Here is a 12,646-nt window from a genome sequence, read left to right as displayed (position 1 = left end):
AGTTGACCCTGCCAGGCCCTGCCAGGCCAGCTGTGGCCTCTGGCCTCTGGGCCCGGCCCACGGCCAACCGTCCACTGGTTGGTAGTTCGGCAGATGTTTCTGCTTCCAGCCAGGTGTCCCACCTGCCTCGGGGACTGGCCGATTCTTCTCTCCTTGGCCAGGAAGCAACAGACTCACTTCTGTGCTAAGGGCATGGGGCTCGGGTCTCCTGTGTCTCCCTGACCAGAACTCAGGAGGGCAGAGCAGAGGCCTGGACGAGGCCGCACAGTTGGGGCACTAGGCTTTGGGGAAGGGCCATCGTCCCCACGGCGACTTCCCGGGCCTGGCCGGCTCCTTCTGGGTTTGGCAGAGAGGGACTGAGCTTTGCGGGAGCTTTGGCACCCTTAGTTTACGGAGCTGGCGTCCTCCGAGCTTGCACCGGGCAGCAGACGGGAAGAAGGCCGGCTGACTGCCGCAGAGACACGTTCTGCAAAGCTCGGGCTCTCTGTGGGTCCCCGGCACCCTCGTCTGTAAAACCGGAATTCCCGGGGCGCCCATCTTGCTTGCGTGGGGAGTGGCACGCGGTGCGCTCTGCAGCCCAGAGTCAGACATACAGGTCCTTACTTACGATGATGATTTCGAATCCAGTTAAGTCTCAGTGGATGACAGGAAATTCATCCTTGGCCCGTGGCGGGCCCCCGGGTCCTGCGCCATGTGAAATGTTCTGGGCGGGGGGTGGGTAATCCTTCTCAGTCCAGAACGTTCCACGGGGGCCCTCGTATCTTCAGTCCACACTAGTCACTGTGGGATTTTCTTTCCCGCAGTGCCACTGGCCGCGGAGCGGGACTCTGGGTGCCTGCTGGGCGCTTGCTGCCGCCTCGACCATCGCAAACTCCAGTGACTCCGGAGCCTTATCTGGGGCCTGGGTCAAGCCCGCACCCTGACACGAGCTTCGTGTGCATTTTCTCATTTAATTATGAAAAAAAAAAAATCTTAAAGTACTGTTAACACTCGCATTCTGCAGATGGTCAAACCAAGTCCAGGGAGAGGGTGAAACTTGCCTGAATTCGCATAGCTCGAAACAGGCTGAGCAGGGAAGCGGGGCCCCCCACACCACCAGACAGCTCGGGCGCCTCTGTGCTCCCCACTCCCACCCTCAGAGGCAGCGGCAGGCCGCAAGGCCACAGGCTCTGCAAACCCAGCACCTCCGGGCTCGTAGTCCAGACCCTTCCCGTCACGTCGCTGTCGGCGGCTCTGCCCGTGTGCGCTTCGTCTAACCCCTGGAAACTGGCTTCTGTGTCCACGACAGAAAATATGCCAGCTGGAGCCGGAGGGGCACTTGAAGGTGGACCTGGTGTTGCGGGCGGCCGAAGAGCTCCTGGCATGCTGCCGCGAGGACCAGAAGGCCAGGATTCTGGCCCAGATAAAGGACATCAAGGAGGAATGGGAGGACACGGTCACCTACATGACTCACTGTCACAGGTGGGGTTGCTGGGGGCCTTGCCAGGGCTCTGCCTGCAGTTGCCCGGACCCTCCTTGCCCACCACTGCCCAGGCCTGGGGCCTCCACCCCGCGCTGGGATTCCTGGGAGCGGGATGTTCCCTTGGGATTTGGGCCAGCCCTGCCGCCCGCTCTCTGGTTATCATCGGGCTTAGAGGTGACGGAAGACAGTGGGAGCCCATCTTTTGGCCAGCAGTTAATTCTCTGTAGACTCGCCATGTGCGCGTCCTCCCGCAGCAGGGGAGGACGGCCCTGGAGCCGGAAGGCCGGTTGCCTGCCCAGCTCTTTGGGCCAAGTTCTCTGCCTGCACCGGGCAGCCAGGCAGGGGGCGGGGTGTCGCACAGGCCCAGGATTGCCGCCCGCTCTGATGGCTGCTTGCTGCATGACCTGGGGAAAGTTGCTCTCTCCTCGGGCTCCTCGAAGGTTGTCAGGCGGATGGAAAGGGGAGATAGGAAATGTCAAGAGCAAGGCACAGTGCTTGGCACACTGTAAACAGGACCTGCCAGCATCCTCTCCGTCTTGATAAAACCGAATGTTGAATGTGCCGAGGGGGAGGGAGGGAAACGCTTCACACAGTGTTTTCCGCGTTTCAAACCCTTGCACTTGGAATTCCAGAGTGGCTTGATGTTGGCCGGACCGATAGGGCCATCGCCATGTTACAGATGGGGAAACTGAGGCGCGTGAGGAGGCAGGGTTACTCAGGGAGTTTATGGCCCCCGCTGGAACCCACACGCTGGCCCCCAGCCTCTACCAGACATGCTCTGAGTGGCATCTTCCCGTGACTGTTAGTGGGCATGCCCGTGGGAAGAAGCTGAGGTGACTGTGTGGGGAGCCCTGACCCCGGGGAGAAATGACTGGGCGCCTGTGTCTCGACAATGGGAGCCTAGGGCTAGAAGTTGGGGTTCTGGTGGCTAAGGCCCCATCCACTATGTCAGCAAGGCTGCTGGTCCTCAGAGCGGATCTGGAATCTGAGCCCCAGCCCCACCATGGAGCTAATTTGCCAGGCGGAGGGGCTCGGCCAGTAGCACTGATGTAGGGCCCAGAATCTGGGGTGTCCACAAGCTGCCCAGGTGACTGAGGCCCAGAGAAGATGTCACTAGACCCCCCTCCCACAGCCCCCTGGGACGGGGCAGAGCCCAGGAGCCAGGCGGGCAGGCCGTTCACTGCCGTGGTCTCTGTGCCCGCAGCCGCATCGAGTGGGTGTGGCTGCACTGGAGCGAGTACCTTCTGGCCCAGGACGAGTTCTACCGCTGGTTCCAGAAGATCACGGTGGCGCTGGAGCCCCCCGTGGAGCTGCAGCTGGGCCTGCAGCAGAAGCAGTGGCAGCTGAGCCACGCCCAGGTGCTGCTGAACAACGTGGAGAACCAGGCGGCGCTCCTGGACCGGCTGCTGGAGGAGGCGGCCTCCCTGTTCTACAGGATCGGGGACCCCAGCGTGGGCGAGGACGCCCAGAAGAAGATGAAGGATGACTACGATGCCTTGAAGGCCAGAGCCCAGGTGGGTGAGGCGCGGCGGGCTCCGTCTTCACCCACCATGCATTTAGCCCCCCGTCTACTCTCCACCCCCCGAGCACCCACCCGCCCGCCGCCCTCCGTCATTCATTCTCCTATCCGCTCACCCATCTATTGCTCCACCAGCCTGAGCGTCTCCCGTTCACCTGGACAACCACTTAACCACCCCTTCGCTTATCTATCTACTCACTCACCTGCTCATCGACCCGCCCGCCTCTTCCCCCACCCAGTCGCCCCCCCCGTCTGTCTGCTGTCGACCTCCCTCCCACTGTCTACCCCTTCACCCGCCTACACTCACCATCCACCTGTCACCCATCTGCCCATCCGTCCATCCACCCACCACCTACCTACCCACCCGCCCATCTTCCATCTACCCACCCACACGCCCCTCCGCCATCCTCCCGCCCATCGACCCATTATCTACCATCCATCACCCCTGCTGCTCAATACGCACGTGGTGCTTAGTGCAGCGCGCTGACTGACTGGTGGGCTAAGGCGGTCCTCCGGCCAGGCCCCCTCCTCCTTCTCGCCCTCCTCCCCCCTTTAGCCTCTCTTCCTCTGCCCTTTCTCGCTCTTCCCCCCATTCCTGTGCCCGTCCTTTGTCCCTTTCCCTCACCTCATTCTCGCTTTGCTTTTTATAAACAGGCCATTGAGTTATTAAGTTCAGTTATTTGTTTTCAGAAATTGCTTGGTTCTGTATCATGCGCACTGTTCGTGTGTGTGTGTGTGTGTGTGTGTGTGTGTGTGTCCCTTACATTTCTCACACCTTCCAGGTACAAATTATAGCTATGATAATTCTAAGCATACATATTTTACAATCTTCATTGATCAAATAGCTGGAGTTCTGGGGCCTGCTGCTGACATTGTTTGGGTCCCCTGACCTGGGGGGTCCTTTCCTTGGGGGCTTTGTCATTTCAAGCTGTGGGCTCATCCCAATCAGGGCTTTATCTGCAGAACCCTGAGGCTGGGCCTGGCCTCAGAGTAGCTGGTGTTTGCTTCAGCCAGGCTCCCCTGGGAATTTGCCTTCATGATTCCTGTTTTTATACCAATGTATTATTGGTTTGGGGGTTCCTGAACCAAGTGAGTACTCTAAACTTCAACTCCAAGCCAAAATTATGCAAGAGGCCCCTGGACCCATTCTCTGAAAGGTGACTGTTCTTTTCACTTGTGTTTTAGCCAGAGCCCAGAGTGAAATACAAGCCTCCTGCTTGTATCGTACTGATGGCGAGATTTTTTTCTAGTTCACCCTTTGGCAGAGGGGGTAGGCCCTTGAGGGTTCTGCCTTTCGGCAGTGGTCTCTGTCCTCTCTGGGCTCACTGTCTCACGCACCCCTCCAGCCTGAGCCATAAACCCAAGAAGACCTCCCCCGGGCGTGTGAGTTTAGCAGTCGGTTTGCACAAACATCTTTGCTTCTGGTCCATGGGAGACCGCTCTCCGGGGTAGGCGTGTGGGTCTGCATTTCAGCAATGCCTGTTATGCTTTACCCAGCGATTCTGGCTGTGTGTAGTGGGAAGTTATTCAGCTTATCTTGTCTTTCGCATGCCTGAAGCGGAAGTTACAAGTTAAGGGAGAGAGTTCTATAACAAGCAGAGATCTGGGAGCCCACTAGCAGGAACTCTGGTCCCTGAATGCTTGGGAAGCGACCTGAGTTCAAGCCAGGCTCTCTGCTTCCCAGCTGTGTGGCTGCCAGGCAGCTCGCCCTGCCTGTGACCAGAGTGTGAGGACTAAGTGAGTTCACGTGCGCTCTTGGAAAACTGACAGGCATTTTCCCAACACAAAGGACACCTCTACTCTCAACAGCAGTGACAATAAGTAACAACAATGGTGTCGGGGTGACACACAGCAGGTGCTCAGAGAACTGTTTGTTGAATGAATAGCTCGCAGGCACGTGGGGGAGGTGGAGTGACAGGTGGTTCTGGGGCAGCTGCTCACGAGCCAGAATGGACAGGAGTTTGGCTCTTGAAGATGTGGTCGGAGCAGGCTTAACAGGATTCTCTGCCCCTCTGGCCCAGGCAGGGAAGGTGCCCGTCCCCATGGCCTCCTTGCTGTGAATTTACAGAGCATGGGCATCGATCAGCAGAGAGCCCCTCATGCAGCATGCAGAGAGGAAGTGGAAAGTGGTCGGGTCTGTTGGTGTGTGCACATGTGTATGTGTGCATGTGTGTGCACGTGTGCATGTGAGTGTGCATGTGTGTGCATGAGTACACGTGTGCGTGTGTGCATAGGGGTGTGTGTGCATGTGAGTGTGCATGTGTGTGCACGAGTGCACATGTGTGAGCATGCATGTGTGTGCATGCGCGCACATGTGTGTGAGTGCACATGTGCGTGTGCATGCATGCATGAGTGCACATGTGTGAGTGTGCATGTGTGTGCATGCGCGCACATGTGTGTGAGTGCACATGTGCGTGTGCATGCATGCATGAGTGCACACGTGTGAGTGTGCATGTGTGTGCATGAGTGCACGTGTGTGTGAGTGGATGTGTGGGAGGGCGTGTGCCAGGTGTGCGGCGTAAGCTCCAGTTCTGGCCCAGATGCAGAAACGATCACCTCAAAGATTCTCATGGTTACCCCGGGACCCTCCCTTCACTGGAGCCAAATACTCAAAGAAATCACAGCTTTTATTGGTGACTGCTGTCTTTCCTGTCTCTTCACTTCTGTGACCTTGATCCTTTCAGCTTTCTTAGGTGGTAGATAGAGAAGATATTACTGGGCCCACTTTTTAGACTTAAAAAAAAAAAAATCTAATTGTCAGTCACAACTGGCCCAGTAGAAAGAGCCAGAAGCTCTAGGCGACTCCCAAGGTGGACTCCACCTTCGGTTGTGCCTCTAGTCCTGGGGGGGTCATGGCACCTGTGCCCATCGGGGAGACCGGGGCCTCCAGTGTGGGTCAGGCCGAGAGGTGGACGCAGCAATGAGTGGGGTCTGGGAGCCCCCCAGAGGCAGGAACGAGGGTGTTCAGGAGGCGGAGCCTGGCCGGCAGGGTCCTGGGGGAGGTGGTGCTGCCGCCCTGGCGGGAGCCCGCGGAGTCACCAGATGAGCTGGTCAGTTCTGACCCCGACGTGGCCATGGGGCGCTGGTGTCTGCGGGGTGACTGGACCCTGCGCGAAGAGCGAATTCGGTTTGGCTTTTCCAGCGGTGGGCCGAAGCTCAGACAGGTGGTTTTTTCTTTCTGCCTCTAGGGGTTTGGGAGCTCAGCTCTGACTCACTGGGAGCCCCTCAGCTCGTGGATGGAGATGGTGTGGTGACCATAGAGCCATCTCTTGTCTCCCCCAGAGCCGGCTGCAGAAGTCTGAGAGGCGCAGGTGGGGAGGGGTCAGGGCCTGCGAAGTTAGATGCATACTGGTGCATGAGTGGGCGTTAAGCCAGGAGAGGAGCCGGAGCATCTTTGTCGGATTCCAGAGGGGGCTGTGACCCTCAGGGGACTGAGAGGGACAACCTTTTCTCGGCAGGAGAGTTAAGTCCCCACCCCAAGGTCCTCACTGGTAAAATGGGACCCACCTCCTGGGCCCAGCCCAGCCTCCCCGCCCTGACGGAAGAAACCACTTCGGCTCCGTCCTTAGCAGGTGGGAACGCTGTGTATCCAGTAGCTTCTTGGTGCCCCAGGTGCCTCCTGGCTACTTGCTCTGTACACGTGAGGAAGGCCTCACCTGGTATAAAAGGCTCTCTCAAGGCAGATGAGAAAGCCACCTCCAGGCAGGCAGCCAAAACCCGACCAAGGGACAGGACCAGGGCTGTGTAAGGGTCCCTGGAGATATGGGCCTACTCTCAAAGTGGGGAGGGTCCTGCTCAGCTCGGGCTGCCAGCTCAGAGCACCACAGACCGGGGCCTTGAACAACGGATGTTGATCTCCCGCACTTCTGGAGGCTGGAGGTCCAAGGTCAAGGTGCCGGCAGATCCTTCTTGACTTGTAGTTGTGAGGTGAATGTGTGACATACCGAGAAAAGTTTTAAAAGCAAGGCCTTTATTGGGAGAGGGCTCCTGGGCAAGGTTCACTGGTCCAGAGAGGAGAGGGGCCAGAGAAGTCGTGCCCTGAGACGGGAGGGCATAGTCTTTATAGGGTTATGTAGGGGTAGGGTATAGAATGGGGAGTGTCAGTTGAGCATCTGGGTTAGGGTAGGGGCGCCAGGGCTTTAGGGTAGGCCTGGATTCCGATGTCAGGCCGGGAAGTCTCCAGGCAGACATCCTGCTGGCCCTCCCCCGCCGACCTAACAGTAGTCAGCTGCCTTCTCACTGTGTCCTCACGGCAGAGGCAGAGAGAGGGGGACGGCAAGCACCCTGGTGTCTCTTTTTATGAGGGCACTAATGCTATCATGGGGAGCCCACCCTCAGGACCTCATCTAATCCTCATCACCTCCCAAAGGCCATACCTCCAAATGCCATCGCATTGGGGATTAAGGCGTCAACATATGAATTTGGGGAGGATCCAACTCAGACCGTAGGAGACATTATATGTATTAATACCTCATCCTTCACGAAGAAGAGCCCATTTCAGCATTTCTCATGCCAGCTAACAGGCCATTTTCACCTCTGAGAGTCCATATTTGACTTCTATAATATGTTGAGTAGCAAAGCCTCTGGTGAGGATGGGGACCGGATCAGAGAAGCACTGTGGGGGCCATCTCTGGACTGTGGCCTTTGTGACCCACCCCGTAGAGGGAGATTCTTAGCTAGGACAGCTGGCCCAGCAGGACGGGCGGGGGAGGGCGGGGGGAGCCATAGCACCCCGTCAGCCCAAAGCGTTTGAAAGTCACACAGAGACAGAGCAGGCTGCTCGGCCCTAGGGTCATGCTTGTTTATTCTGTCTGAGTGTTTTTAATCCACTCTTTCCATTATCTGGAGGGCCTGGCAAATAGCATCTCCTCCGTCTGCCCGCTTCCCACCCTCAAAGAAGGCGTGTCTGTCTGGCGCGTCTGGGCCACGAACCAAAGCGGCCCGTCCGTGCGGCCTTTTCGCAGGCATCTGTCCCCCGCCGCCTTGGTTAATCGGTTGGGTTTTGACATCCCTGACAACTGTGCCGGCCACGGCCCGTTGAATTGTTTGGTCTAACGAGGGCAGGTCGAGCACCCTCCCATCCGTCTCCGCTGTCACGCTCCACCGCGGCCGGCCCAGCCGCCGCTGAGCCGTGTGCTCTGTGATCGCTGCGCCTGGCACGGAGCTCATCCGGATGGCGGCCCTGCTCAGCCGCGGCCCTCTCCGGGCCTCTCCCTATCACGGACGCTTTTATTCATTCCGGGCTTCCCCAGTGCCGGCACCTCATCACTCACACGCGGAGCCGCCAGCCGGCACGCTCGCTCTCTGGCGAATTCCCTTCCCTGCAAGAGTTATAACCATCGGCGTCGACAGGCCAGCATTTACCCTCTGCTCATTATTCCCGACCCACTTTGTCTCATAAATGAGGCTTTCTCGTGGATAGCGGAAGCTCTAGGAGGATGCAGATAACCCTGCAGGAAGGGGGACCCGGCAAGGGCAGCCCCAGGAGCTGGGCACTGTCCGTTGGTCCCTTTTTGTCATTCGAACAGCACCATGCTTTCCCACCTGCTGTGTGCTGCTGGCCCCACGCCCATTCGCAAGAGCGTTCTCAGCTCTTCACTGAGGGGCTTGGTCCTGTGCCTCGGTTTCCCCATCTCTAAAATGGGGATGTTGTCTCCTACTTGCAATGGTTGTTGCAAAGGTTTAAACGAATTAATTAGTATGTATAGATTTGGTGAGGAGCTTCTCAAACAGCAGGGAAATTTCTGAATCTGCATGTCTGTCCACACTTCCCAGTTGAGAGCTTTTGAATTAGCTTCATGGAGCCTCAGGGCCCTCCTGGACATGGCCTGGCCCCATGGCTGAGGTCGGCAAATGGTGGCCCTCGGGCCAGACCCAGCCCACCTCCTGATTCTGCATGCCCTGTGAGCTAAAAATGGATTTTGCGTTTTGAAATGACTGGGGTGGGGTGTAAAAAGCAGAGTATTTCATGACATGTAAAAAGGATGTGCGATTTCAGTTTCGGCGTGCGTACTTCCGTTTGATCGGCATACGATCTCTCTCTGCGTGTCCGCCCCTGGCTGAGTGTCTGAGCTGCTACAACGGGAGTAGCTCATGAGACGTCGAATAGCCACAACAGAAACCACGTGGCTGCTAAAACCAAAACCGTCTGCCGTCTGCCAACCTCGGGTGATTTTATTGTCTGACACTAGCCATTGAAACCTTGTCCCTACGGCCTTGCGAGGATTAGGTGAGCTCCCAGCAGTGACTTGGACATTTGCATGCGTGGAGGGTTTCCTGGGGTGCAGAAGAGGAAATCAGATAATGCTTGGCAAGTTCCTGGCCCAAAGGCGATGCTCGTCAATGCGAGTCCCCTCTCGCTGGTCCTTTGACTCTCCTGGAAAATGTCCCTCTGCCGGCAGACACCCAGAGTTTATTCTTCCTGCCGTTCAGTCAGAGCCTGACCTGAGCGAGACCCGGGAGACTAAAGCCAGCGGCAGCCTGTCTGGGGTGGGGGTGGGGGGCTCTCGGTTTCCCCTCCAGGAGCCACAGCGCGGGGGGTGCTGTCGATTCCGCCTGGGGGGGTGGGCACCGTCGCGCAGAAGGAGGGTGTTAGAGGTTAGCACTGCCAGGCGGGCTCCCGCTCCTCCCACTCGATCGGTCGGGCGTGACAATTGCACAGGGGAGAGCAGGTGACAGTCAACGAAGGCTCGCGGCTACTAAGCGCTGACTAGCTGCCCGGCGCTGTCCTCGGGTTCCACGAGCCCTGACTCGTGCAGTCCTGCTGCAGCCCCACACGCGGGACCCCGTTATAAACCACGCCGTGCTGACGGGGAGACTTGGGCGCAGAAGGGTTCACTACGTGCCCGAGGCTGCGGGACCTGAGCCTGGGCAGCGGGGAGCCGGGGAGGGGTTTAAAGCGATGGCGCTGTGGACAGGGGTGTGTTTTATAAAACAGTCCCTGGGCGCACGTTAGGCCGTGGAGCAGCGACACTGTTTCCCAAATGTCAGCCACCCATGGGGCACTATTTTGTCCCTGTGTGGTTAGAACTTCAGTGGGATCGTCTGAAAATAGAGATGACTGCAACCCATGCAGGTGACGTCACTGTCACCACACTCATGAGGAAATGGGCCTGCTTGCCTCGCATTTGCATGCCCTACAGACAGCACTGTAATGGGCCAGAAACCTGGGGCCCGGCCTGGCCTCCCGGGCTTGAAACTTGGTGCTTTCCTAGGCAGGTGACCTGGGGCAGGTCGTTTCACTGCTCTGTGCCTTAGCTTCCTGTCCGTCAGACTAGGACGATAATGGTGCCACATGACGGGGTGGTCGGGGGAGTTCCAGGAGGCGTGAGGTGCTCGAAGCCGGTCCGGCACCTTGGGGAGTGCTCCGCCGGCAGTGGTAGCGAGTAGCTGCTGTTCCCAGGCCCCTGCCTGGAGCGCCATACCCAGGACGAGGCAGGAGAGAAAGCCAGCCGTGTGGCTGACAGGCTCAGCGCTGACAGGCTTTGATCTGCCAAGCCAAGAGCCCACAGCTCGCGCGCGCGCTCTCTCTCTCTCTCTCTCTCTCTCTCTCTCTCTCTCTCTCTCACACACACACACACACACACACGCCTCAAAGGCCAGGCCAGCCGTGCTGGGGACCCTCATGACCAGTGAGTGACTCTCCTCCCTCCCACAGGACCGAGTGAACCTCCTGGAGCAGGTGACCTGGGAGCATAAGCGCTTCCAGACGGACTTGGACGAGTTCCGGCTGTGGCTGGAGGCGGTGGCGGAGAGGGTGAACACCTGCGTGGGGCGGCACTGCACGCTGTCCCCCGGCCGCCGGCTCTCCGTGCTGCAGGTACCCACGGCTGCGTCCCCCCCCCGGGGAGCCACTGAGGCAGGGCTCACATGTGGCGGGTTCGGAGTTAGAGCGTATTTCGTAGGGAGGTGCTGGGGGCCGCGGGAGATACTGACCACGATGCGCACAGACTCCACCGGAGGAGAAGCGTGGAATCTGGGGAGAACCGTTCGGGGCTGGACTGCCTTTTGCAGACGGTTGAGCCAGCAGGGTGTTCGGAAACCCCAGGCCGTAGCAGCGAGGTCTACACTCGTGGCTCTCAAATGGGGGACACTTGGCCATGTCTGGAGACATTTTTGGCTGTCACGCTGAGGGTGGGGGATGCTCCTGGTGTCGAGTGGGTGGGGGCCAGAGATGCTGCTAAACACCCTGATGCACATGACCGCTCTCACCGCGGAGAGCCGGCCGGCCTCACGTGTCGGCAGAGCCCAGGGTGCGTAGGCATCAGGTGTGCAGTGGGGGGGAGCTGGGTCCACTCTCACCTTCTGACTTGGCTGTGACCTTGAACGAGCTTCCGACTCCCTCAGTAAAGTGAGCAGATAGATTATCTGCAATAATTCAAGGACCGCTGTATACTTTTTGCTACAGCTGTACAGCACCCGCACCATTTAATATTTATATTTAAATGGACTCACTTTCTAAAAAAATGAACACTAACCAAACAATATCTTATACAACTTATATAAGAATGTTCGCAGCAACCTTATTCATAATAGCCCCATACTGAAAACAACTCAGATTTGTATCAGCAGAGCGTTGGGTAAACAATCCAATAGAGGTCTATTTATTGGATAAATAAAATAGAATATATATACATACAATAAAATACTACAATAAAAGAGAATGAAGTATGATAATATATGACAGTGTGGAAAAATCTAAAAAACATACTGAGTGAAAGAATCAAGTTTCAAAAGACATCGTATTCTATAATTTTGAATAAATCCTAGAATCTTCTGGGACATTCGAAATGCTCTGTGTTTCGATAACGGTGTGGACTCCTCGGGCATGACTATTTCTCAAAACTGTCTAAACAGTAACACTGAGATCTGTATATTTTATTCCATATAAATTATACTTCAATTAAAAAGTAAAACATTATTTTTAAAAATTTATTTATTTGAATTAGTTTCATGTATACACTACATTGGTTAGACATCTACATAATTCATAAAACGATCCCCCCATTTGCTCCCTCCCTCCCCTGATCCTCCACCCGGCCAACATATCAATGCTAACTGCATTCCCTATGCTGTGCTCCCCGTCCCCATGACCATCTATCAACTACTAATTTGTACTTCTTTAACCCTCACCCCATTCTCCCAACCCCCCAACCCCACTCCCCTCTGTCCATCACCAAATTGTCCACTATATGTGCGAGTCTGTTTTTGATTAGTTTCTTCTTATTGTTCCTTGTATTACACATATAAATGAAATCATATGGTATTTATCTTCCTCTGTCTGACTTATTTCACTCAGCATAAGAACCTCTAGGTCCGTCCATGTCATTGCAAATCGTAGGATTTCATTTTTTTTAATGGCTGAGTAATATTCCATTGTATATATGAACCATATTTTTTTTATCCGATCATCTGTTGATGGGCATTTAGGTTGCTTCCATAGCTTGGCTATTGTAAATTGTGCTGCCATGAATATTGGGGTGCATAGGTCTTTACGAATGATTGTTTTGGTTTTCTTTGGATAAATACCCAGAAGTGTGATTACTAGGTCAAAAGGTATATCCATTTTTAATTTTTTTGAGAAAACTCCATACCGTTTTCCATAGCAGCTGTACGAATTTGCAATCCCACCAACAATGTATGGGGGTTCTCTTTTCTCCACATCC

General features: G+C 56.1%; 1 protein-coding gene across 2 annotated transcripts in view; it reads left to right on the top strand.

The window, feature by feature from the left end:
* The window catches only part of SYNE3 (spectrin repeat containing nuclear envelope family member 3), a 96,667-nt gene that overhangs the window by 47,894 nt on the left and 36,127 nt on the right, over positions 1–12,646 (top strand). The window contains exons 3-5 of one of the 2 annotated variants that reach the window (XM_016155916.2): positions 1,289–1,461; positions 2,667–2,976; positions 10,639–10,800. In XM_016155916.2, the coding sequence (XP_016011402.2) occupies positions 1,289–1,461; positions 2,667–2,976; positions 10,639–10,800 (645 nt within the window). The remainder of the gene's footprint in view (positions 1–1,288; positions 1,462–2,666; positions 2,977–10,638; positions 10,801–12,646) is intronic. The other variant, XM_036238967.1, reaches the window with a different exon arrangement.

This window comes from Rousettus aegyptiacus, unplaced genomic scaffold, assembly GCF_014176215.1.
Source record: "Rousettus aegyptiacus isolate mRouAeg1 unplaced genomic scaffold, mRouAeg1.p scaffold_m13_p_3, whole genome shotgun sequence".
NCBI classification, from domain to species: Eukaryota; Metazoa; Chordata; class Mammalia; order Chiroptera; family Pteropodidae; genus Rousettus; species Rousettus aegyptiacus.
The sequence above is the reverse complement of the archived record's forward strand: the minus strand, read 5'-3'. Positions and strand labels throughout refer to the sequence as shown.